General features: G+C 44.1%; 2 protein-coding genes across 13 annotated transcripts in view; both read right to left on the bottom strand.

Moving 5' to 3' along the window:
- Positions 1-3767, bottom strand: part of Fbf1 (Fas binding factor 1) — a 36474-nt gene extending 32707 nt beyond the window's left edge. For 4 of the 9 annotated variants that reach the window (XM_008831364.3, XM_029562679.1, XM_008831367.3 and 1 more), the window contains exons 1-3: positions 3163-3686; positions 1687-1769; positions 992-1019 (exon numbers count right to left, since the gene is read on the bottom strand). In XM_008831364.3, coding sequence (XP_008829586.1) covers positions 992-1019; positions 1687-1689 — 31 coding nt within the window. In that variant the 5' untranslated portion in view covers positions 1690-1769; positions 3163-3686. Of the gene's footprint in view, positions 1-991; positions 1020-1686; positions 1851-2964; positions 3093-3162 lie in introns of those variants that run through there. The other 5 variants (XM_029562677.1, XM_029562676.1, XM_029562675.1 and 2 more) reach the window with 5 other exon arrangements.
- Positions 3768-9425: 5658 nt separating this feature from the next.
- Positions 9426-25679, bottom strand: part of Acox1 (acyl-CoA oxidase 1) — a 27187-nt gene continuing 10933 nt past the window's right edge. For 2 of the 4 annotated variants that reach the window (XM_008831360.3, XM_008831361.3), the window contains 12 exons: positions 21532-21692; positions 19246-19353; positions 16842-16961; positions 16594-16709; positions 15474-15643; positions 14093-14255; positions 13521-13711; positions 13109-13288; positions 12873-12978; positions 12235-12378; positions 11643-11849; positions 9426-10331 (listed from right to left, as the gene is read on the bottom strand). In XM_008831360.3, the coding sequence (XP_008829582.1) occupies positions 10281-10331; positions 11643-11849; positions 12235-12378; positions 12873-12978; positions 13109-13288; positions 13521-13711; positions 14093-14255; positions 15474-15643; positions 16594-16709; positions 16842-16961; positions 19246-19353; positions 21532-21692 (1717 nt within the window). In that variant the 3' untranslated portion in view covers positions 9426-10280. The remainder of the gene's footprint in view (positions 10332-11642; positions 11850-12234; positions 12379-12872; positions 12979-13108; positions 13289-13520; positions 13712-14092; positions 14256-15473; positions 15644-16593; positions 16710-16841; positions 16962-19245; positions 19354-21531; positions 21693-25679) is intronic. The other 2 variants (XM_008831362.3, XM_017797701.2) reach the window with 1 other exon arrangement.

Raw genomic sequence — 25679 nt, 5'->3', positions numbered from 1 at the left:
TTGCTATTAGAGAATAAAATTGGCTTGCTTTAAAGAAACACAGGTCTCTGTCCCGGCCAGTATCACTTTCACAGAGGCAAGGCTTCCCCGCTAAGCAAAGCAGACTTGGATCTCTGCACTGCCTGTAGTCCAGTTGGCCTGAAACTCACTGTGGAGACCAGGCTGGCTTCGATCATACAGAGACCTGCCTGCCTCTGCCTCCTGAGGGCTGGGATTTAAGGCATGTACCACCATAATCGGCCCTCAAGAGTCCAGTTTTTTGACATAAGGTCTCACTCTGTAGCTGGCCTAGGATTCCAGCCTGAGTGTTGGGATTATAGGCATGAGTTGATAGAATATAGGAATTTCAGAAGTGCCACAAGTTTCATTAGAGGAAGCCATAAAGACATAAATTCCTTCGAGTGGCTATCTGGCCCTAAATTGGCAGTCTGGCCTTGCTCAAGCCTTATCCACTGTTCACTCCCTGGACTGAGAGACTGTGGAGCCCACCTGTCTCCTCTAGATAACATGCCTGCCAAGTCTAAGGAAATAATCTTAAGAAGAAGACCCTGAATCATTCCAAAGACACCAAACCTGGGCACTAATTCAACTTCCCACAAAGTGCAGCTCTGTCTCACAAATTTCTTATAAAACCCCCGGTTTGTCTAGTTGTAGATGCTTGGTCCCTCAGCAGCCTCTACCTTTCACTGTATCTTCTTTGAAGATATATTACTTGCCTGTTGCAGGTCTGGCTCTGTTTTCTTGTCTTCTATGCCTCTATCTTTCCTTTTATTCTCTAAAAATCTAAGAGTCACCAAGCCCAGCTTAAAATCTCATTTCTTATTTATTTCTGAATTTCTCTGATGACCAAAGAGGCAGCATAAGGAGGTTCTGGAAAGACAGTGCCATCTATGGACTTGGGAGCCTCTCTCCAATTAACATTTAAACATATCTAAATTATTTTGAGAAGAAAAGATTTGGCTTAAGGGTGGTGAGCTATGTCTCTACTTACCTTTCAATCCCTTCTTGGGTTTTGGGGCCTAAAGTAGGAAAAACAAATCACATTAACAAAATCCAACAAGGACCATGTATTGAAACTTGAAGAATAAGCACTCGGGAGGCAGAGGCAGGCAGATCTCTGTGAGTTCAAGGCCAGCCTGGTCTACATAGTAGGCCAGCTGGGGCTACAAGGAGACCCTGTCTCAAAAAGACAAAACAAAGAACTTGAAGAATGAATTGTTTTTCTTTTTTCCTGGTCAGCAGAGGAAGTAGTACCACTGGCATTTATAGACAGAAGTCCTTCCTGTTTTCCTACAGCTCCCAAGAATGAACTTACTCAGAGCCCAGAATGGTCCTTACCAGCAGTGGTGCTAAAGGGTGACAGAAATTTCTCTTCTCCCGACTTCTAGACACCACACACAGAAGCCTTCCAGTCATATGCACTATAACTAGAAATGCTTTCTTCTGTTCTGTGTGCCTGAATCCTAGTCACAGTTGTTTAAAGATGCTTCCAGCAGGAAATTGAGAGGCTCAGGAGAAACCTTGCTCACTGCTTGAGTTTCCCAGTGCTATTCCCATCACTTCTCCAGGGCCCTGGTCCTTGCCCACCCAACTCCTAGAATACTCCATGCTGTAAAGACGTTCAGGGTCCAGGGATGGAGGGATGGGGTTTTTATCTCCACACATCTTACTCTGCATTCTGCCTACCATTGTGGCCTTTGGGCACTTCTTGCAGCTCCTTCACACACTGTCCAGCTCACTGGCATTCCTGCCCAGCAGGCTCATCCTCCCTAATAGAGAAAATTAAAGGAGCTGCTTAAATATGATGTCGCTTAGCTGGGCACAGTGACATCCTCTTGAAGTTCCAGCACCTGGGAGGAAGAAGTAGAAGAATCAGGAGCTCAAGGTCATCCTCAAACATATAGCAAGTTCAACGCCTTTTTTGAGACCCTGTCTCAAAAAATCAATAAATATAAGGGGCTCAAGATCACTCTGGCCAAAAGAAAAGAACATACTGTTCTTGCAGAGGACTCAAGTTTGGCTCCCAGAACCTACGTCAGGTGACTCATATCTGTCTGTAACTCCAGCTCCAGGGGATCCGACACTCTCTTCTGTCCTCTCCTCTGAGAGTATCTACATTCATATGCGCATTACCCCCCCCACATATACACATAATTAAAATATTCATGTATATATACTTACCAGTGCTTCATTGCAAGGATGTCAAGGATCCTTCTGTCCTCTCCTCTGAGAGTATCTACATTCATATGCGCATTACCCCCCCCCACATATACACATAATTAAAATATTTATGTATATATACTTACCAGTGCTTCATTGCAAGGATGTCAAGGATCTTCTCATTTAAAAGGTGAAAACTTATTTCTATAAATCAAGAATTCCTGAGCTGTGGGCTGGCAAGATGACTCAGTACTTGCAGGCAGGCCTAACTACCTAAGTTCAATCCCCAGAGGAGGGAGAGAACTGACTCCTGAAAGTTGTCCTCTGACTTTCATGTGCATATGTGTACCCCCATAAATAAATAAATTTAATTGAAATATTAAAGTTTAAAAAAAATTCCTGAGCTGGGTATGGTAACACACACTTGGCCTCAATCCCAAACACACTTGGAAGCTGAGGCAGGAAGATCCCAAGTTTCAGGTCAACCTGGGCTATATTACAAGACCTTGTTAAGAAAAAGAAAACCTGGTATAGTAAGTAGCTCACACCTGTATGAGTTGGGGAACTTTGGCCATATATAGTGCGTTTCTGGGCTACAGTGTGTGTGTGTGTGTGTGTGTGTGTGTGTGTGAGAGAGAGACTGATGAGTCGAGAGAAAGAGATAGAATGATCATGAGACAAGAGAGAGAGAGAGAGAGAGAGAGAGAGAGAGAGAGAGAGAGAGAGAGAGAGAGAGAGAGAGAGAGAGAGAGAGAGAGAGAGAGAGAGAGAATGATCATACAAGAATTCTTTATTGGGCCTTACCCTGTAAGTGGCAAGGAACTGTTGTGCAGGCAGCGCCCAGTACAAGGCCTGGGTGTGAGCTTCGGTTACTCCTTGTCACAGCTCTCAGTGATGGTGAAAATTTTTACCTGCACTCTGGCTGCAGCTCACTCCCTTGGGAACAGATTTTCCCACAATCCCCTCCCTCTTTCTCCCATCCTCCACTAGATCAAAACCCACCTTTGCATGCCTGGGCAGAAAGGCGTCGGAGGCACTCATCTGTGTCCCGGGTGTGCCTCTCCTCTTACTGGGATGCAAAGCGTATCTGGGGCTGGGGACTGGGGGGAATGCTTGTTTCTCTTGTGCAATGGCAACTTTGGCGACCTACAAAGCCAAACGCGTTATGGCTCAGAACACACCAAGGAACCTCCCGCCCATCCTGTCTCAGCTGTCCAGACGGCGGCATGCAAGGAGGCCCAGGGTAAAGTGGCAACCTCGCATCTACTCGGTCAACTCTATGCCAAACATTTTAAAAATCGCGAGCCCGCCCCTCGGCCGCAGCAGTTCCGAGTCTCGCGACAGGCCGGGACCTGCCTCTCAATGGTCCAACTCCCGCGTGCCCATCTCGTCCCAACCCCAGCACAACCGTGGCTGTCCCCGCCCCTGAAGGCCCCGTTACGAGCCCTTTGGAGGTGCGACCCTGAAAACCTGGCCCAGCAAGAGACCCGGGTTCGAACTCCACTCAGTTCAACCAGCTGGGCCAGGCCTACCACCCCGCTGCCATAGACAGCCCCTGCTTCAGGGTCGCCGTCTTCCAGCGAAGGCAGCATGAGGCATTCTGGGAATTTTAGTCCGAGATCCGCTCGCTTGCGGGCCGAACCACAGGAGGTGTTCGGGGAGAACTACATTTCCCAGCGTGCTCCGCGGCGGACCGCTCTTCCGGGCCTGGCGTCGGTAGGGCTGCTCCGCGAGTTGCTAGGAGCTGTGTGTCAACGCTGCTCCCATGAGGCACCTGGAGAGCTTTGGCGGACTTAGTCGCGATCCACGTCGAAGTCCCTCACGTTCTGAGGACTGTTTGGTGACTGTGACCTTCTTGGTCAGTTATCAGATTAAAGCTGCGCTGCCAGAAAAACCCAACATCATCAACCAAGGAAGACACCGAGTTCGGGCGTGCGACGCCTTCAGTCCCAGCACTAGGAAAGCTGAGGCTGGAAGACCTAATTTCTAGGCCAACTTGGGCTGCGTCACAAATTTGAGGCTAGACTGTGCTACACAGTACTTTCTCAGAAACAAAACAACGTGTAACACATATTCTTGGGTTTAAGATTTTCATTTATTTGAGTTTTTATTGGAGTGTTGACAGCAGTGTGGACAACACTGATCATCAGTGTTCAATGGTAATTTGCAAGCTCTGGTCCTGTGCACCACCTTATATCAGTTTCTACAGGACAGTCAAGCAAGGCTGGGTATTAATGCATGCAAAATGCCTATTCAGAAACTAAGGGATACAAATCATTTAGATGAATCCGTAACAATTGAGAGTCAAATGACTATCAACCTGTGGTAAGCAGTCATTATTTTGAGGCAGGGTCTCCCTGTATCCACCACTGGCCTGAAACTTGTTCCGTAGACCAGGCTGGACTCGATCTCATAGAGATCGTCTGCCTCTGGCTCCAGAGTGATGAGATTAAAGGTATGTGCCACCATGCCCCACTTAGTCATAAGATTTTTTTTGGGGGGGGGGTCTTTTTGAGACAGGATCTCCCTGTAGCCCCAGCTGTCCTGGAACTCACTATGTAGACCAGGTTGGCCTTGAACTCACAGAGATCCACCTGCCTCTGCCTCCCGAGTGCTGGGATTAAAGGCATGTGCCACCACACCCAGCATAAAAAGATTTTTAGAATTATATAGATGTGTATGTGGGTTTGTGCACATGATTACAATACCCAAGGAGGCCAAAACAGGGTATTGTGTTCGCTGGAGCTGGAGTTGCAGTCAGTTGTGAGCTGGCTGCTTGAAGTGAGAGCTAAGAAACAAACCCGGGTCCTCTACAGGAGCAGCAAGTGCTCTTAGCCAGTGCGCCATCTCTCCAGCCCATAAGTAGAAACTATTATGTGGAAGATAATGTGTGCTTTTAGAAATTTATGAAAGTCAACAGTACTACAGCAAAATAGGTTCAGAATTTGGAATTACTCTCAATTCTATTTCCAAGACTCACTTGTTTAACCCAAATTAATTTTTTTCTTAAATTGCTGAGAATTTCATACATGCATGTTTTGACAAAATCCACCCCCAACTCCCTGCCGTCCAACTCCTCCCACATCCTTGCCATCACTTTTCCTTCCTTTAAATATTTTATTTGGGCCGGGCGTGGTGGCACATGCCTGTGGTCCCAGCACTCCGGAGGCAGAGGCAGGCGATCTCTGTGAGTTCAAGGCCAGCCTGGTCTACATAGTGAGTTCCAGGACAGCTGGGGCTACAGGGAGACCCTGTCTCAAAAAGCCACAAAGAAAAAAAATCTTATTGGGGGGGCAGGGAAGATTTTTTTTTTTTTTTTGAGACAGGAGATCCCTGTAGCCCCAGCTGGCCTGGAACTCACTGTGTGGACCAGGCTGGCCTCAATCTCACAGAGATCCACCTGCCTCTGCCTCCCAAGTGCTGGGATTAAAGGTATGGGCTGCCAAGCCTGGCTTCCAATTTTTTAAAACCCACCCAGTTCCCTTCACTTTGCCAGTATGTGCATGAGTGCTCACCCATCCACTGGAGCATAGGCAGTGTATGAGGGGTGGCACTTCTTGAGGAAACTGACACCTGTCGGTTGCCAGTAGCTCCTCGGCTAGGGCTCAGACATAGTGAGCCCCTCTCCCATCCATGCTGGAATTTTATCTGGCTTGCTCTTGTACCAGTCTTGTGCAGGCAGTCCTAGTGCTGTGAGTCCAACAGCCCTGTCACTTCTGGGAAACGCTGCTTTGCAGCATCCCTCCACTGCCTGTCTCTTACACTCTGCTTCCTCTTCCACAGTGAAATCTGAGCCTCGAGGGCCGGGGCTGTGATACTGCGGTCCATTTAGGGCTGAGGACACCGCAGTCTCTTAATGTTGATCGGCTGGGAGTTCTCTGTGTTATTTTCCATCCACTGCAAAACGAAGCTTCTCTGATGAGGTTAACCCAAACATAAATGGTTTAAAGCAAACAAACCACCCTAGAATCTAGAAATTTGCAACCACTAAAAGATTGTTTATAACTAAAAAAAATTATTTATATGTTTACCATCATGGGCCACAGAAATTTGTGTTGAAAAATTCAGTAGGTGTGGACAGCTAAAAGCAAAACTCCACCAAATCCTTAAACATTTTTTACGTGTGTGTGCATGTGTGTGTGTGCGTGTGTGCATGTGCTCCTGCTTCAAGCTTCCTGTCATGCTGCTGTGATGGACTGCACCTTGAACTGTGGGTCAAAATAAACCCTTTCTCCCTTCAATTGCTTTTGTCAGGATATTTTATCATAGCAACAGAAACAGAAACTAATGACAGCCTGCCTTTTGCCAAGAGGGTAAGAAAGTCAAGACAGGCACCACAGGCTTTTTAGGGACCAACTGCTCTGGGGTCACCAATGTCCAATCATTGAGGTACACTTTGGTATATAACTAGTAGAGTCCTGAACACCTAAGACTCCACCTTCATAAAGAGCCCACACATCTTTTTCAACCATAACTTTACAGTGTTGCATATCATAGAATACTGCATGGAAAAGGCTAAATGTGGCTGGAGGACACCACTCAGGTACAGCACCTGCCTCGCATGCAAGGGACCAAATCCCTAATAGGCAGAGTCCCTGAGGAGTAGTAAGAATGACATGCTTCCTTCTTCTTCTTGGTCTGAAACAAAGGCCTGGTTGCTCATCTTCTAGACAGCAGGGTTCCCTTTCCAGGGACTAGCTCAAACTAGGTCAGTGAAGGCTGAGACCTGACCTGGACACACCATCTGAAGCCATAACCCTATCAGCCTTCTCTTCTTTTTTTAAAATTTTTGTGTACGCGTGCATTGCCTGTATGTAGGTAAGTGCGCACGTGTCGTGCAATGCCCTTGGAGGTCAGAAGAGTCTGTCGGATCCCCTTGGATCCCCTTGGACTGGAGTTATGGACAGTTGTTAGCTGCCATGTGGGTGCTGGGATTTGAACCCTGGTCTTCTGCAAGAACAACCAGTGTTCTTAACCGCTGAGCCATCTCTCCAGCCCCCAGCCTTCTCTTCTTTAAGCTGACCAGTCCGAAAACACTAAAAACAAGGGGACCTTTGGATCTTGGTTTCTGAATTCCCCCTCCACTTTCTGTGTATGGATGTGTGATTCTTTATCTTTCAATAAAAGTTTGCCATGTACTCTCTGCTGCTGTTTCTCTTGCCTTTTAATTCTTTAATTGGCTGAGAAAACAATCCCAATAGATGGTGACCAGCGAAGACCTGTAGACTGATAATGTAACTGCAGTTTGCACAAGGCTCCAAGCTCCCCCAGCACTGGGTGGCACATAGCCTTGATAATCATCTAACAGAAAAACCTCATTAATTCACTTACAACTGCTGTTTGCTCAGGAAGTTTCTTTCCTTTTTAGTTCTTAGTGTTACCCAAACCTGACACACCAACATTTTATTATTTTTTTAAATTATTTTTATTTTTTATGTGTGAGTGTATTGCCTGCCTGTGTTTAAGTGTACCCGTGTCATGCAATGCCCGCAGAGGCCAGAAGAGGGCATCTGATCCCCTGGAACTGGAGTTACAGACTATTATCTGCCATGTGGGTGCTGGCAATCAAACTCAGGTCCTCTGGAAGAAGAGCAAGTGCCCTTAACTGCTGAGTCATCTATCCAGCCCTGACACACTAACATTTCAAAACTTCATAAATAAACTTATGGATATTCCGTCTCACACATGTAATTTCAGCACTTGGGAGTCTGAGGCAGAAGGATCACCCACAAGTCTGAAAACAGTTGGGTTACACAGTGAGTGCCATGGCTAGCCTGAACTCAGTAGACGCTGTCTCAGCCCCTGCTCCCAAATTAAATGAATGTGGTTTGTTAGTCGTTTGGGTTTATTTTTAGAGACAGAATTTCAATATGCAGCTCTAATCTGGTCCAGAACTCACTATGTAGACTAAGATGACTTCAAACTCACAGAGATGGGCTTGCCTCTGCCTCCTGAGTACTGGGATAAAAGGTGTGCACTACTATGCCTGGCTGGCTTTGTCTTTTAAGTAAATGAGGTGCTGGGCTGGAGGTGGCTCTGTAGTATCTACAACTTCAACACTGCTTAGATCCCAGATCTGCACAACTGGATGAGGTGGGTTAGTTCAAACACCATTAGATGCTGCCCACAAGTATTTATCTATGAATACACTATTGAGGCACAGATTCCGAAATGATTCCACATTTGACAGGTCAATTATTAAGTCATTTATTTTCCAGAATATGAACTATCATAAACAGAAACCCAATATACAGTATTTATGTTTCTGTTCTAATCAAAGTCTAATGTTAACCTCCCTAGGGTAGATTTTATGTCAAGTGTCAAGAGAGAAATTATTTCCACTATGTTCTCAGAACTGATTCTAAAAAATTGGTTTCATGAGGCAGATGTCAGAGATACAAAGAGTTAACAGGTTAAAATTAAGTGATATGTCTTCTTTATAGTGATTTTTAAGAACAAGTAATTCATTAAGAGTACTGATTAAACTGAGCATGGTGGCGCATGCTTTTAATCCCAACACTCAGGAGGCAGAGGAAGGCAGATTTCTGTGAAGACAGCCTGGCCTACATAGGGAGTATCAGGCCAGCTGGGGCTACAAGAAGGGGGGCAGGGAGAGAGAGACAGAGACAGAGAGAGACAGAGGACCGATTAGCCAGGTATGATAACATGCACCTGTAATCCTAGTACTTGGGAGGCTGAGAAGCAAGTCAAGGCCACATGAGACCCTGTCTCAAACTGATCCCCCCAAAAAACCCAACCAACCAACCAACCGAACAAAACCGCAACACACAAAAAAATATGCAGACACCAGAAAAGGGCACATATTTAAACTATAAACATAGAACGATTGTACAAATTAGATTCCAACAGATGAAAGGGCAATTTAACAACTCAGGTAAAGCTCCTAACCCATACCACAAGGCCAGACACTCATTAAGAAACAAAATCTATGCAACTTCCACTTAGCCTTTGGTCAGTTTCAATTACATTTTTGGAACCAAAAATCAAAACACATGGTTGTACCAAAGGATTTTGTTGTTGTTGTTGTTGTTATTTCTAGATATAAGAGGTGAACTGAGTAAGTTTTTTTTTTTTTTTTTTTTTTTTTGTCTTTTTGAGACAGGGTCTACTTGTAGCCCCAGCTGTCCTGGAACTCACTAGATATACCAGGCTGTCCTTGAACTCACAGAGATCTGCCTGCCTCTGCCTCCCAAGTGCTGGGAGTATAGGCGTGTGCCACCACACCCAGCTGTAGCTCTCTTTTATTTAAAGCCAAATATTTTGGCATTGGTGCCCACTAAGCATTTTATAGCTTATGCCAAGATGACAGAATATTTCAATTCTGGATTGTCCCAGGAAATGTACTTCAAACACCATGATTCAGACCCAGGCAATGCCCAAAAGCTGTATGTAGAGATAAGTATGTTTAACTATGTCAGAAAATGAGTGGAGGAGCCACGGTGCTACTATGGCGACAAATTAAGAGTACACAAATGGATGACTAACTAACATGAGGCCATGGTTCCGCAGTGGGTACGTGCTGAAGGAGTCCTCTTGTGGAAGATGCTCCTGTGGAAGTTGACAGGAGCAGCAGCATGCCCAGGAAAGCACGTGAGGTGCTGTGCACAGGTTTCTGCCTCAGCCCCTCCTCCTTAGTCCCACTTTATAGCCAAGTCCTGCAGTTCAGCAGATAGGTAGTGGTAGGTAGGCAGCAGCAAGCCTGGAAAGTTCTACCCAGTAAAATACCTTTGTTTAAAAACACGGTGATTAGCAGTTAAAAATGCGAAAATAAGTATTTAGTAATTAAACTGTTAATTATCAGAAGTCAAGGCCTACTGGGGTCAGCAGCATTACAAATGACATCAGACTGCAGTTCTTAAGCTTGTGAGTGCTTAACAGTCTCTTTCAGTGTTAATTGCACTTAAAACACATTGATTTTTTTCATTTAATCTCTAAAATCTGTTCATTTCCTCCTCGTTTATAAAGAGAACAGGGGTCAACCCATCATCTGTTCTATAGCTACATGAATTTCATAATAAAGATCCATGCAGATTTGTGCATCAGGCAGGAGAGAATTTCTGCTGCTTCCTGGAGCAAATTAAACTTGTCCTTGGGACACCTCAAAGCTTGGATTGCAAAGGCTTCAAGTGCTTGTAGTAAGATTCGTGGACCTGCAGGAGAGAGAACACTAATCAAGAACCTCCATGTGAAACAGCAGTTCTTCTTTTCTTTAAAAAAACTGCCAGGCATGGTGGTGCACGCCTTTAGTCCCAGCACTTGGGAAGCAGAGGCAGGCGGATCTCTGTGAGTTCAAGGCCAGCCTGGTCTACATAGTGAGTTCCAGGACAGCTGGGGCTACAGGGAGACCCTGCCTCAAAAAGACCAAAAAAAAAAACAACAACAAAAAACCCGCATACTTCTGCCACACCTGGTGGCACACACCTTTACTCATGGCACTCAGGAGGCAGAGGCAGGCTGATCTCTCTAAGTTTGAGGCTAGCCTGGGTCTACACAGTCAGTTCCAGGCCATCTAGGGATACAGAGACATTGTTTAGTTTGAGACCCTGTCTCAAAAAAGAAAAACCAAACCAATCAAAATGATAAAACCCTGTTGACCTACAGGAGGAACATAGCTCCTTTCTGACATTAGTGTGCAAATAAAGCAATTGTGGGAAGCTGTGCAGCTCCCAGGGCTCTCAGAAAAGAACGCAGAAGCCTGTCCTGCCTCACGCTAATTAATTAAGTTTATTTATTTCTTTTTTATGTGTATGAGTGTATTGCCTGGTGTATGTGAGTGCACCCGTGTCATGAAATGCCGCGGAGGTCTGAAGAGGTTGTCAGATCCCGTGGAACTGGAGTTAAGGACGGTTTGTAGCTGCCATGTGAGTTCTGGGAATTGAACCCAGGTCCTCTGCAAGAGCAAGCAGTGCTCTTAACCACTGAGCCGTCTCTCCAGCCCCTAATTAAGTTTATTTTAAGACAAGGTCTCGCAATACAGACCAGGCTGGCCTTGAACTCAAAGAAACCTACCTGCCTTGGCCTACTGAGTGCTGGGATTAAGGGTCTGCACCACCATGTCCAGTTTTTTTTTCTTAAGATTTTATTTATTTGTTTATTTGTGTGTGTGCCTATATGTTAGCATGTGCAGGTGCATGCAGGTATCCATGGAGGTCACAAAAGGATGCTGGCTCCCTAGAAGCTGGAGTTTCAGGCAGCTACATGCTACCAGAAGTGAGAGCTGGGAACTGAACCCGGGTCCTCTGGAAGAGCAGCCAGTGCTCTTTGACGCTGAGCCAGCTCTCCAGCCCTCCTGCCTCATATTTAAATGACAAACTCCAGTAGACTGTAGGTATGATTCAGTGGTGGAGTCACTGAATGGCCCAGCATGTGCTAGGGCATACCTGGGTTCCATCCCCAGCACTGCAAAAAATTAAAACTTCAGAAGGTGGAAAGACATGTTTTTGTCTGTTTGTGTTTTTTACCTCTGTTTTGTTCAGTGGGGATTTCTTGGCCCACTCAAACAGGTTTTCATACACATTCCCATCATAGCGGCCAAGAACAGAGCCAAGTGCCATATCCTTAAAGTCAAAGGCATCAACCAAAGCAACAGCATTAGGGCGGATTACAGTGAGCAACTCCAGTATACGATGGTTTACTTGTGTCATCTGAGCTCCTGTCATGATGTTCCCCTAAGAGAAACCAAAATAAATAAAAATGAATAAAAATACATATAGAGCCGGGCATAACGGCACATGCCTTTAATCCCAGCACTTGGAAGGCAGAGGCAGACAGATCCCTGTGAGTTCAAGGCCAGCCTGGTTACATAGCGAGTTCTAGGTCAGCTGGGGCTCCAGAGAGATCCTGTCTCAAAAAGACCAAAATTTTTTTAACAAACACAAAAACAAAATAAAGTGGACAGCTCCTCAAGAATAATTATATATATATATATACACATACATACATACACACACACACACAGACATTTATACATACGAAACTGGACAATTTTTTGAACAAAACAAAAAACAAGCAAACAAAAACAACAGACAACACTCCTGCTTAGAAAATACTGACCTCAAGAAAATCTCCTGCTTTCTGGCTGATTCCATACAGACAATATAAGAAACACAAGTTCCTTAAGACAGCTTGAACAGCTTTATCTTGAATTTTGGGGAGTGTTTCAGTGAAGAGCTTAACTACCACGTAGTGGCAATGTGCCTAGGAAAAGAGAAGACAGAGGAGTGTGGGCACCTGAGATGGCTGTGGTGGCTCAGGCCTGTAAGTCCATTTGGAGGCTGAAGCAGGAGGACTGCTCTGACTTTGAGGCCAGCTACTGCTACATGGTAAGCTCCAGACCAGCCTGGGTTAGTGAGATCTTGTCTCAAAAATACAAAACAAAATGAAACGAAAAAAACAAAATAACACCCCCACCCCCCAAAAAGTCAACTGAACAACCAAAGAAAGCCCATGACAGTGAGCAGGGCACTAAGGAAAGGGGCAGGAGGCAGGAGAGGAAAGAACTACCACTGTCGGGCATGGTGGCACACGCCTTTAGTCCCAACACACAGGAGGCAGAGGCAGGCAGATCTCTGTGAGTTCCAGGCTAGCTTGGTCTACACAGTGAGTTTCAGGCCAGGCTGGCGTATAGGGAGACCCTGCCTCAAAAAGACAAAAAAAAAAACCCAAAAAACCCCCAAAGAACTACCACTGACCTCACTTGCTCGAACGAGGTCAACAGAAGTTAGGTTCCACGCTACTTCCTTGCTTTTCCTGTGACTCATCTGAGTCTGAAGGCTTTTTGCAGCAATTTCTACTAATCTGTTAAACAAAGAAAGAAAAATGGAGATCTGAGGAAACAATCCACGGTTTGGTTCTCCTGCTTTCTTGTGTTTACCAGCAAGCCCACAAACAGCCCACAGCTGGGCCTTCTGCCCTTGAGAGCGCTCACCTGGCTGCACGAAGCTTGTAGGCTTCAGTCAGACTGTCAAGGCTATTGATGTCCACCACTGCTGGCCAGACTGCCACCTGCTGTGGCTGGATGCGCTGACTGGGCAAGTCGTTCAAGTAGGACACTGTGCCACACACCAACTTCCCTGAGTGTACCTGTTCATAGCTTTTAATCAAAAACCTAAAAATAACCAGTACATATGCTTTTAGTAACTCTACTCCTGAAATGACCCTATGCCATGTAACAGGCATTCAGTACTTGCTGGTCTGACCATGAGATAAGAAGTCAGGAAGGAAATAAAACTGCCTTTCAGGAACAAATATTTGTGGTATACACATGGTAAAGAGAAACCAGGGCAACTGGATCCTGGGAAAGACTCCAAACGGGAGGAGAAATCGGGAATGATTCTCACCTGGCCGTTTGCAGCATCATGACAGTGTTTTCTCCCTCGAAAGTGCAGGCTGGGGTAAAAGTGACATAAATATTTGGAATGCCACTGCTGTGAGAGTAGCCGTGCCCACCACAAGCCATCCGACATTCTTCAATACCAGCGTTTGCCGTCCAGGTGGTAAAAGCCTTCAGCCCAGCAGTGAGGGCATGAAGCTGGAGGTAAGCACAGGCCGTGAGAACATCAGCTCAGAACCCACCTTCCAGCAAGAAAACACATAGCCTCCTCTAACTGCACTGGTCACTGTCAAAACCAGCTGTGCGCATGTCAACTCAAAGAGGCAGTCACCTGACTGGTCTTAATTAGTGATACTCCCTCACCTTCTATTGGCAAAACATAGTCCTTGGGTTGACAAATGATAACATGGTGACTGCTTAAGATACCATAAATCTACATAATTCTAAGTCCTATCTCCATAGCTCTAAGATTATGTAATTCTTTCCAGGAAATCTCAGTACGTACTTTCTTCTGGATATTTCCCAGCAGGCAAATGTGAAACATGAGGGTGCCCACGACTGGATGAGAAAAGCATGTACCTCAGGCAGCTCACTCAGGTCCCCTTGGCCAATGCTCTCATTAACCCGATGATAGGTCTCCTTCATGTATCTTCCTACAAACTGGAAGGCGTAGGCAGTGGCCAGGAGTGGGAAGAGTTTATACTGTTGGGTCTGAAAATCCAAAATCTGTGGTTCTGGTTCACTAAATTACATAGAAGAAACAAAAAAAAAAGTAAATGTCTATATAGAACTTTCTATATTCCAGGTTCTAGTCTAAGCACTTTGTAATAGTAACTTATTTAACCCCTTAAGGACCAAGTAAGAGAACTGCTATGTTACCCTCACTTTACAAAAGGGGAACAGGTTAAGAACCTGGCTAAGGGCACACAGCTCAAAGTCGCAGTTCTTTGGCTCCATAAGGCCATGTTCTTTTTTGGTTTATTTTTATTCTATGTGCATGAGGTATTTTGTCTGCATGTTAAATGCACCTGTGTTGTACAATGCCCGCAGAGGCCAGAAGAGGGCATTGGATCCCCTGGAACTGGAGTTATGGACGGTTGTTGGCCTCCATGTGGGTGCTAGAAGCAAACCAAGGACCTTTGCAAGAGCAGCTGGTGCTCTTCACTGCTGAGCTGTCTTTCCAGCCCCCATAAGACCATATCCTTAGCTACTTTACTGTACTTCCTTGAGTGGACAGAATTATCTAGCTGTAGGAGAAGGTATGTCTTTCCACTATGGCTAAAGCAACTATAACTTAGAGCAACAGAGAAAAACAAAGCTAGTTCACTCACAAGAGGAAAAGGATGCTATAAAAATGTATAGCCAACCACAGCTCATAAACTGTATTTTGTTGACCACAATCTTAGAAATGACCCAATCCATAAAGTAAATATTTTAGTGTTAAAAATTAACAAAAGTCCAGGGAATTTGGAGAGTTGGGGGCAGATATAATCAAGATATAACACTGTATGTATATATGAAATTGTCAAAGAATAAACAAAAAAATATTTATTAACAAGCTTTTTTTCTTTGAGACAGAGCCAGCCCGCCCTGCCCTCCTCCTTCCTTCCTTACCTTGTGTGTGTGTGTGTGTGTGTGTGTTCCCGTGCATGCTAGGCAGGTTCTATAGTTATACCCTTGGGAGGCCTAGAGTGTCTGAGGCCTTTGGTTAAACACCTGGTACTGTGGGGCTGGTGCCAGGTGCGCTCTCTCTCGTTCTCTCTCTCTCTCTCTGCGTATATTGATTATTGTCACCTTTCCTCTTAAGGAAATGAATACACTAAGTGCAGGCCCAATCTATTGCCGCCCTAAGTCGTTTTGCACAGTCAGTATATCTTTTCTATTCACTTTTGGGAATTCTGATATTGAAAAGGGTCAAAGTAGGCCTCCAGCATGAGCCCATGTCTGACCCCACCCTCACCCTGGCTTGATTTCAGACTGGCGCCTCACGGTGCTGTATCGGATGGCAATGGTGCATGCTTTGGACAGAGACCGAGCTGCTTCTCCCACAAGGAAGGACCGGACGAACACCATGGTCCCATAAGTCAGCTTGTTACTCAAGGGTTTCACATACGTGCCATCAGGCTTCACCTGCGAGAACAAAATGGGACCAATGCTTCTTTCTGTGAGCCCAAGAGACAGCTTACTGATTCTCCAAGTGTGCTCCCTGGAACGGCAATAAACCTGACATCGCCAGGACTTGGCAACTTGTCTGAAATACTAAATTCTACTCCCTACAATGAAGTAGAATTTCCTACCAGTGAAACCAGAAATTTGGAGCCAACGACTTGATTTTAGGACAAGGCCATACTAAGACAGTAGTTCAGGTTGACCTTGAGCTCACAATGCCTCTCAAGTACACACCACACTTGGCCCACAATCTGGGTTTTAACTGGCCCTCAGGGTGAGTCTATTTAAGAGCATGAGAACCACAGGTTTACCAAGAAGGTTTTTTTTTTGGTCTTTTTGAGACAAGAGTCTCCCTGTAGCCCCAGCTGTCCTGGAACTCACTATGTAGACCAGGCTGGCCTTGAACTCAGAGGTCCGCTTGCCTGCCTCCCAAGTGCTCAGATTAAAGGTGTGCACCACCACACCCAGCAGGTTATATTTTTTATTCTTCAACTGCTTCTAAATTCCACTGTCAGAATAAAATAAGTCCAGAAGTAAAACCATGTCACCTGCTATAAGCACACACACGTCTAGCTATTAACCCACAACCCTCTCACTGAGCACCCTTGCTCCTGTTTTCAATTTACATAGAGCCAGAAGCTATGCATGGTGATACATATTTATAACCCCAACACTGAGAGGCTGGGGCAAGAGGAACTGCTTTGAACCTTGGCTACATGTAAGTTCAAGGCTAGCATGGAATACATAGTGAAATCCTGCTTCAAAAAAAAAAGTACAGGGTGAGGCATGATGGTCCATGCTTTAATCCCAGCACTCAGAAGGCAGGGGCAGGTGGATCTTTGTAAGTTTGAGGTCAGCATGGTGAGCCAGGGCTATATAATGAGACCCTCTCTCAAAATAAACAAACAAACCTGGGCATATTTCATCAGCATGTTTTCTCTAGGAATACGATAATTGTCCATCTTCAGGAAGCCATTATCCATCTCTTCATAACCAAATTTGGGGCCAATATCCCCAACAGTAATACCTACAATAGATAACAGGAAAGACATATAAGCTATATATGCTCTGGAATTTTGCTTTCTTTCCTTCTGTTAAACTGTGCCTTATACTTTTTGCAGTTTAATTTTGAACTTGACATCAGGTAAACAATCCTCACCTGGCAAGGGCTTGTGGGTCCCGATTTCACGAATAGGTACAATGAAGGCATGTAACCCATAGCACTCCCCCTTTGTGATAAGCTGGGCCAGAACTACTGCATGGTTGGAAGTCTTCCCGACTGCAGCATCAAAGAGAACAGGAAAGAAATGAGCAGACACATATGCTTTTTTTTTAAATTAAAAAATTGTGTAAGGATTTATTTTTATTTTATATATATGAGTATTTTGCCTGCAGGTGTGTAATTGCATCTGTGTCATGCGCCTCTGGAGGCCAGAAGAGGACGTCAGATGCCCTGGAACTGGAGTTATGGTTGGTTGTTAGCTGCTATGTGAGTACTGGAAATTGAACCTGGGTCCTCTGCAAGAACAGCCAGTGCTCTTGTAACCACTGAGCCATCTCTCTAGCTACCCCCTCTTTTTAAATTTTTATTTTATGTGTATCTGTATGCATGTGATCACACTTATGTTGTGCAATGCCCAGGGAGGCCAGAAGAGGGCAGGCCTCAAATCTTCTGGAACTGGAATTAAGGACAGTTAGCTGCCATATAGGTACAGCCAGTGCTCTTAACCAATGAGCCATCTCTTCAGTTCTACATGCTTTTAAAAAACTTTAAAAAGTTTTGAAGCTGAGCATGGTGATGCACACCTTTAATCCCAGCACTCCGGAGGCAGAGGCAGGTGGATCTCTGTGAGTTCAAGGCCAGCATGGTCTACATAGCAAGTTCCAGGACAGCTGGGGCTATAGGGAGACCCTGTCTCAAATAAAAGAAAAGAACTTACTCCTGATCTGCCTACTTCTACTTCCTGGGTGATGGGATTACAGGTGTGCACCACCATTATTTAAATTTTATTACATCTATGGGGGGCATGTGCACACGCTTCATCACAGGTGTGGAAGTCAGAGGACAGTTTGCAGGCATTGGTTCTCTCCTACCATGTGGATCTTAAGGAATCAAACTCAGTCACCAGGCTTGATGGCAAGTGCCTTTACCCACAGAACCATCTAGTAGGTCTTGCGCTTGCTTTTTATTTATTTATTTATTTATTTATTTATTTATTTTTGTCTTTTTGAGACAGGGTCTCCCTGTAGCCCCAGCTGACCTGGAACTCGCTATGTAGACCAGGCTGGCCTTGAACTCACAGAGATCCACCTGCCTCTGCCTCCCAAGTGCTAGGATTAAAGGTGCATGCCACCATGCCTGGCTACTCCTCTTGCATTTTTAAACAGTGGAAACAAAAGCATATACAAAAGTGTGTCCAATACATTGTGAGTTAGAATGATAAAGCACATCCAGAAAGCCTTTCCTTTGAGTCTTTTTTAAAAATTTAATTATTTTTATTATTATTTTTTGGTCTTTTTGAGACAGGGTCTCCCTATAGCCCCAGCTGTCCTAGAACTCACTATGTAGACCAGGCTGGCCTTGAACTCACAGAGATCGACCTGCCTCTGCCTCCCGAGTGCTGAGATTAAAGGCATGCACCACCACACCCAGCTTCCTTTGAGTCTTACACCAAGCTTCTACAAAAAAGTCACTTAAGGGGCTGGAGAGATGGCTCGGAGGCTAAGAACACTGGTTGTTCTCGCAGAAGACCCAGGTTTGAATCCCAGCACCCACATGACAGCTAACAACTGTCCGTAACTCCAGTTCCAGGGGATCTGACAGCCTCTTCTGTCCTTCACAGGTATTGCACAACACGAGTGTATTTACCTACATGCTGGCAATACATGCAGACACATAAAATAAAAATAATAAATAAAATATTTTAAAAAAATCATTTAAGCCCATAGTTTATTTTGGCAGAGCAATTCTGCATTTAAAAAAAGACAGGTTTTTCAGGCTGGGAGTGGTACAGACCTTTGATCCCAGCACTTGGGAGGCAGAGGCAGGCAGATCTCTGTGATTTCAAGGCCAGCCTGGTCTACATAGTGAGTTCCAGGCCAACTGGGGCTACAGGGAGACCCTGCCTCAAAAAGACCAAAAGCAAAACAAAAAAAATAAAAACAGGCTTTCAAAAAATTTATCTTAGTTAATACATAGGAATGTTTTGATAAAAAATTAAGCAAAGTACTCAGGAGATAGAGGCAAGCGGATCTCTATAAGTTTGAGGATATCCTGGTCTACATGAGTTATAGGCCAGCTGGGACTACAGGGAGACCCTATCTCAAAAAATATATATATATATATAAGACAGCCATTATTTTTGTGATTTTATGACTTATGAATATATATATAACGTGTACCATAAGAGAATGTGAAATATCTTAGATTGATAGTTTAGGATTTTTTTTTCTATATTTCAAAGTTATATTTTAAGGTCTAAATACAAACTCATAATAAATCTTCAAAATGTTTAACAGCAACAAAATGAAAATATTCAAGAAATGTAGAAGAATTGACTTACGCCCACCAGGCCACCACTTAATGGAGGACACGGTGGGACTGTTGAGGATGAACTCCTGGGTGCTGGGGTCATATGTGGCAGTGGTTTCCAAGCCTCGAAGATGAGTTCCTAAGGAAAGAAATTACATTCACGTCAGATAAAATAGGGGGGCAAAAAAGGCACACATGGAGTCAAATTTCCTGCGAAGTTCTAGTACCTTAGAGAAAACCCACACCTGACCCCTTCACATGACCTATAGATGGCTGATGAGCTATAGATGCCTGGCAACCATAGAACTCAGCTTCCTGTTCTACTAGTTTCCCACCAGGCTAAAAACCTAAGCATCATGGGTATTTACTTCTAAATGTGACTCAGTAGGTTTGTAGTATTTATTTAAAGCATTTTTTTAAATATTTTATCTATTGTTTTTATTTTATGTGTATGCATGTATTGCCTGCATGTAGGTAAGTGCACCCATGCTGTGCAATGCCCACGGAAGTCAGAAGAGGCTGTCGGAGCCCCTGGGACTGGAGTTACAGACAGTTGTTAGCTGCCATGTGGGTGCTGGGATTCGAACCCGGGTCTTCTGCAAGAACAACCAGTGTTCTCAACCGCTGAGCCATCTCTCCAGCCCTGTAGTATTTATTTAAATTAACGAAAAGATAATGTAAAGGCAGCTTGGAATTGTTTTCTTCTAAGATCTAAATCCTATAAAACAGAGAGAAGTATACTGTTCTTTTAAACTCATCTTTCTCTTGCCACACGTGCACATGGTATGTGCATATGTGCCATGGTGTGCATGTGGAAATCAGAGGACAAGCTGTGTGAGTTGGTTTTCTCCTCCTACTATGTGGGTCCTGGGGACTGAACTCAGGTCATCAGGTTTGGCGACAAGCACCTTTATGTGCTTAGTCATCTCAATGGTCCCCCATCTCTACATTTCATGTGTCAATTCCAACTCCAGTATACTGTGCTTTCCAGAGCTAGGAGTTCTGTACTACTGAGAGTAAAGTAACTACTCAGCTAGTCCTTCTGTAAATTCAGAGTTTATTTCAGAATGATTGCTAAAATGGAAAATAAGAACTCGAAACTTTTGTTATGAAAAAAAGTGACTTCTTATAATTCTTCTAAAGATCCAAATGATTGAGTTCACCCTATGTATCTCTAATGACAGGCTTTAACTTAGCTGGCTCATTATGAAGAATTATTCCCAGTTTCATGCGTTTACTAGAGATGAACAGACATGTCTGCTTTAAATCCTAGTATAAACACTCGAAAATTCTTTGAAAAGAGTTACAGAAAAATGTGCGTGGCATTCTAATAGTCCTATAGTGAAGCAAATGCTGAGGACCATTTTACCAATTACTCTGAGAACATCAGGCCTCACTGAGCACTTTCAAACATTTAGAAATTTCCCAAGTTGAGTAACAGAAATGGGCAGTTGATGTGTGAATAAGTCTTTCACAGTGGAGTCAAAGAAGCCTTTACAGGAGAGGGGAAAGCACACTGAATAGGACAGGTGAAGGCAAAGTGTTTTCGAATACACAGTTGAACTGAAGAGTATTCCACTTTTGCATCTTGTGAAAAGCCTATCAACTACTCAGGATCAAAAAGCAGCAGCCGTACAGAACTAAGGCCCGAGCAGCACAGAAACATACACTACTTTTTCCAAATCCCCAGAACAAAGTGGGAAAAAGCAGGGAGAAGCAAACCAATGGCAGAGACTCCAGTTCAGAAGCAGTGACACGAGACGAGCAGCCCTGCCCACACCCAGGAGGGCAGGTGAGGGGACAAGAAGTGTCACTACAGAGTGTCATGGCTACTGCCTGCAAGTCCCACATATTAAATTTTTCTAATCTCTGGTTAAACTACTTCAAAACTCTTCTGAATTTAAGTGCATCAAGGTACAAGTAACTTCAAGGTATAAAATAGTGCACTTTCTGATTATAAGCCACAAATTTACCTCATGTGAGTCAAAAGCATCCATACCATTAACATGTACTTCTTCTGAGACAGGTAACGAGACAGTAATAAACAAGATGAGTTCCTAGAGACTGACTGAAGGTGATAAATTACTTGGTAGTACTGGTTATTTTTGATCTTCTGAAGGAGTATGCACAATCAGCAATCATTATGATAACATAAATTTTCATTTCCACTGACTATGTCTGAGGCTAACTCTGCAAAAGCTCACTTAAACAAATTGTTGTATCCTGATGTGCCCTTACTAGCACATGGGCACCTGCTCTATACCCATCCAGCTGGCAAGGGCCCACCCACCCAGAAGGTAGACTAAATACACTGTACCATGACCCATCTCTGTCTGGGCATAAGTGCCTGTGATTTCCAGATTCCAGGCTGGCATGAAGAAGCGCTCTTGCTGTTCTGCAGTGGCCTGGTGAAGCAAGGTGGGCAGGAACATGCCCAAGTGAAGATCCAAAGGCTCAGGTCGCCCTCGGTGCACAAAACTTCGAAGAAATACCAAGGATAGGCATGTGGGAGAAGCATCATCAGTGTATGAGGAATCAGCAATTTGAACAGATAGAGCAATGGAGGAAAAAAAAAAATTGTGAGCAACAATCAGTCAAGTGCACTTTATGATGGATGGGAGCACTGCCCTTTTCTGTATTATTTTATGAGTATAAACAATTTCCATCTTTTTTATATATATTTTTTAATTAAAAAAATTTTACATGTATGACCATTTTGACTGCATGTATGTAGGTGCACCACATGTATGTAGTGCCTGTGGAAGCCTGTGGATTCCCTGAAACTCGAGTTATGGAAGGTCATTAGCTGCCATGTGGGTGCTGGGTTCTCTGCCAGAGCAGTCAGTGTTCTTAACCACTGAACCATCATCTCTCCAGCCCCAATTTTCATCTTTCTTAAGTGGATAAAGTATATGGCAGGGACTGGCTACTATTCCCAAAACCCACAGAGCACAAAACAATGTGCACAAGGCAAGACTCCAGTCTAGCAATTAAACTGAAGGAACGAAAACCCTGAAAAGACTGCATGGACTGGAGACCTGAAAGGGAACAGGTTACTCGGATGGGGAAGAAACAGGAGAACACAGCAGTCCTCTCAGAGTGATAATATGAACTCTGGGTAAGTTTTTTCCTAGATGCAATTTTGGTGAAGCTTCTAGACTGGGATATTTTCTGTTTGCCCAGAAAACATCTAGCATAGATCCATATTCTTTACATAATTTATCATTTCATTCAAATTTATCATGTCAAATATTTAGTTAGGCTTCACAGATACAAACTAACACAAAAATTGACAGTGCTCTTCATCCCAAAATTCCAAAAATTAAAAAGACAATTTCAAGTGATGACCATAGCAATTACACATTATAGATTTGTGTGTCAAAGTTCTGTGTCACATTATTCATTATCCTGTTATGCACCTAAACCACTTTTTAGTTTTTCAACCTCTTGATTTGCTCCATCTAAGGTAAGGAGGAAAATGAGCAGGCAGTGTGGCGGCCCTAGCTCATTAGGAGCACGTGGGACTTTCAGCCAGTCAACCACAGGCAATGCAGTGATCCCTCACTTTATAGAGAGGACACGCAGACCAACATGGCTGATGAGCCACCTCATCTTGCCTCTATTTAGGGAGCTTAGTGCTCAATTGCAACATGGGCCAAGAACATGCCTAAAACCCAGAGTTATCCTTGGAAGCATTCAAAGTGGGAACGCACAAGAGCTTATCATTGGTATAAAGTGGATAAAAGTTTCACAGAGCCTCTTTGATACTACTCTTGCAACTTCCTATGAATTCCCAATCATTTTAAAATTAAAAAGAAAAAGACCAAGTGTAGTGGTGCATGCCTTTGATCCCAGCACTCAGGAGGCAGAGGCTGGCATATCTCTGTATCTCTGAGAGATTGAGTTCTGGGCCAGCAGGGTTACAGGGAGACCCTGTCTCAAAAAACAAAGTTTCAGTGCTGGGGTTGGTTGGAGGGTAGAGTTCACTGTTGCTTTGGGTCAGTTCTATTACAAACAAAAAACAAACTACTGTTAATCCTATACACTAAACCTTAGAACTTGTATACTAGGCCCTGGAGTTACTGGAAAATAAAACAAAACAAAAACATCAGACTCAGGGAGGCTTTGAATCTGTGTGCAGTGCTGTGGAGTAATGAGTATTACCATAAAATATACTCAACCAGAGACTGGACTGAAGAATATTTTGGGGAGAAGACTATCTCGTGTGGCTAAAATAAGTATTCAGAAGCAGATAAAAATTTAGGAATTTTTACAAAAGGAAAGTAAATTTTTTCCAAATTAATTTACTGTGAAAACGATTCATGATTATTATATTACTTTTAGATAATTTATTGTGAAATTATAAAGTACTAGCATTATATTTGGCCAAGTGCTAAGGTCAGTCCTTTCTAAACTATTATATGGAAAGGTCTCCCGAGTCTCTCCTTCAAGCTACAAAGCTGGAAAGGACAGCAACAACAGTGGGGAGAGAATGATCTCATGACGGCAATTTGGGGCTGGGGCAAGCAGCAGCTTGATCAGCAGAGTGGTTGCCTAGCGTGCATAAAGTCTCAAATTCCACCCAAATAAAACTAGGCCTGGTGGCGCCCACCTATAATCAATCCCAGCAGAGGCAGGAAGAGCCCCACAAATCTGAGGCCAGCATGGTCAGCACAGTGAATTCCTTGGGACACTACTACAGAGTGAGATCCTTGTCTCCCACAAACAACCCCATCCGCACCAAGAAGACATGACAAGGGGAAAGACTTGTGGCTAAGAGACTAAATGAAGGGGTGCTTCCCAAGAAAACAAAAGGCTCTGCTCTGACACCAATACAAACTTCCTGCAGTGTTTTGGGGAGCTTGAAAATCTGAGATGAGAATTCATCTAAAGAGTGGCGGTTTGTGGTGGCACACACAGGTAGGCAAATGCTGAAGGGGGCACACGCAGGTAGGCAAATGCTGAAGGGGGCACACGCAGGTAGGCAAATGCTGAAGGGGGCACACGCAGGTAGGCAAATGCTAAAGAACCACAAGTCTGAGGCAGTTCAGGCTACCGGTTTGCTGAGCATAGTAGGACATGCCTATTATCCCAGCATTTCAAAGGCAGGGGCAGGAGGACTGAGAACATTCCAGGCCAGCCCAGGCTACAGAGAAAAAGCCTATCTCAAAAACAAAAACAGAAAACAAAAGAAAATTAAAACTTTAACTCTTGGTATATATTAATGTGTCAAAAGCAAAGTGACCATGCTGATAGGGCTATAGACACACAAGAAGGTTCTGAAGTTAGTAAAGGTGAGACACAGTGGGGACTATAATCCTAGCACCGCAAAGGTTTGAGGCAGGAGGATCACAAATGCAAAGTGAGTCTGGGCTATATACAGCAAGACCTTGTATCAAGAAAAAAAGTACTGGGCGTGGTGGAACATGCCTTTAATCCCAGCACTCCGGAGGCACAGGCAGGGGATCCCTATGAGATTGCGGTCAGCCTGGTCTACATAGTGAGTTCCAGGACAGCTGGAGTTACAGGGAGACCCTGTCTCAAAAAGACCAAAAAAAAAAGTTTATATTGTCAGCAAGGATGTATATATATTATACAATGGCAGGAGGGGCTCTAGATGTTGCTCAGTGGTAGAACACTTGTCTGGAATGCATGAGGCCTGGGTTCCCTCCCAGCAGAAATGAAAGAAAAAGGAAACAAAAGCTGAGAAAATGACAATAACCCAAATCCCAGGGAGCAAGTCTCATGGGACTCCATGAAGACAATCACTTGGGAAGAACAGGGAACTAGCACAAGGCAACACAGTGGGCACAAGGAACCGTTAACGACTCATGAAATCAAATTCACCACCTTTTATGTTTTGAAGGAAACACAGTACTTTATTTCATATTTCATATGAATGAGAGGAATCTGCCAATACTACATACATACATACATCTTCCAGGACAGTACCTACATTACAGAAGCTCCACACACCTAAACAAAAGTACTGATCTGAAACAAGGCACGAGTCCCTCTGCAGTGGCTAGATCTGGAGCTAATCAATAGCTATCCAGAGCAAACATACCACCTGCTTTACAACCTACAGAAACAGAGGAGGCCAGGCTGGTTAAAGTGGGGCCAATTTCCACACAGTTCCTTCAACCCTAGAACCCTACACAGGGCAGCCTTCCTCAGCTCAGGCCTGGGACTTTGGGCTCACAGATCCACAGAGCAGGTTTGTCTAGGTTTCCTCATGTGTTCTTTAGAAGAGAGAGACACACCCAAGAAGGAAAAGGTAAAGCTGATGATGGGACTCCAAATGCTATTTCCTTGATTGGGAAAGATTTTGTTTTAACCTGTTCTTTCTTTATAAGGTAATACTGTCATGATACAAATTAACCAACAAACTTGACATGCTAACTTGGAAAGGAACAGAAGCAGAAAAAAGCAAAATGAATTAACAAAATTCTACCAAGAAACAAA

The sequence above is a fragment of the Nannospalax galili genome, unplaced genomic scaffold, assembly GCF_000622305.1.
Source record: "Nannospalax galili isolate Female #2095 unplaced genomic scaffold, S.galili_v1.0 scaffold634, whole genome shotgun sequence".
Taxonomy (NCBI): Eukaryota; Metazoa; Chordata; class Mammalia; order Rodentia; family Spalacidae; genus Nannospalax; species Nannospalax galili.
This window is presented reverse-complemented; position numbering and strand designations above follow the sequence as displayed.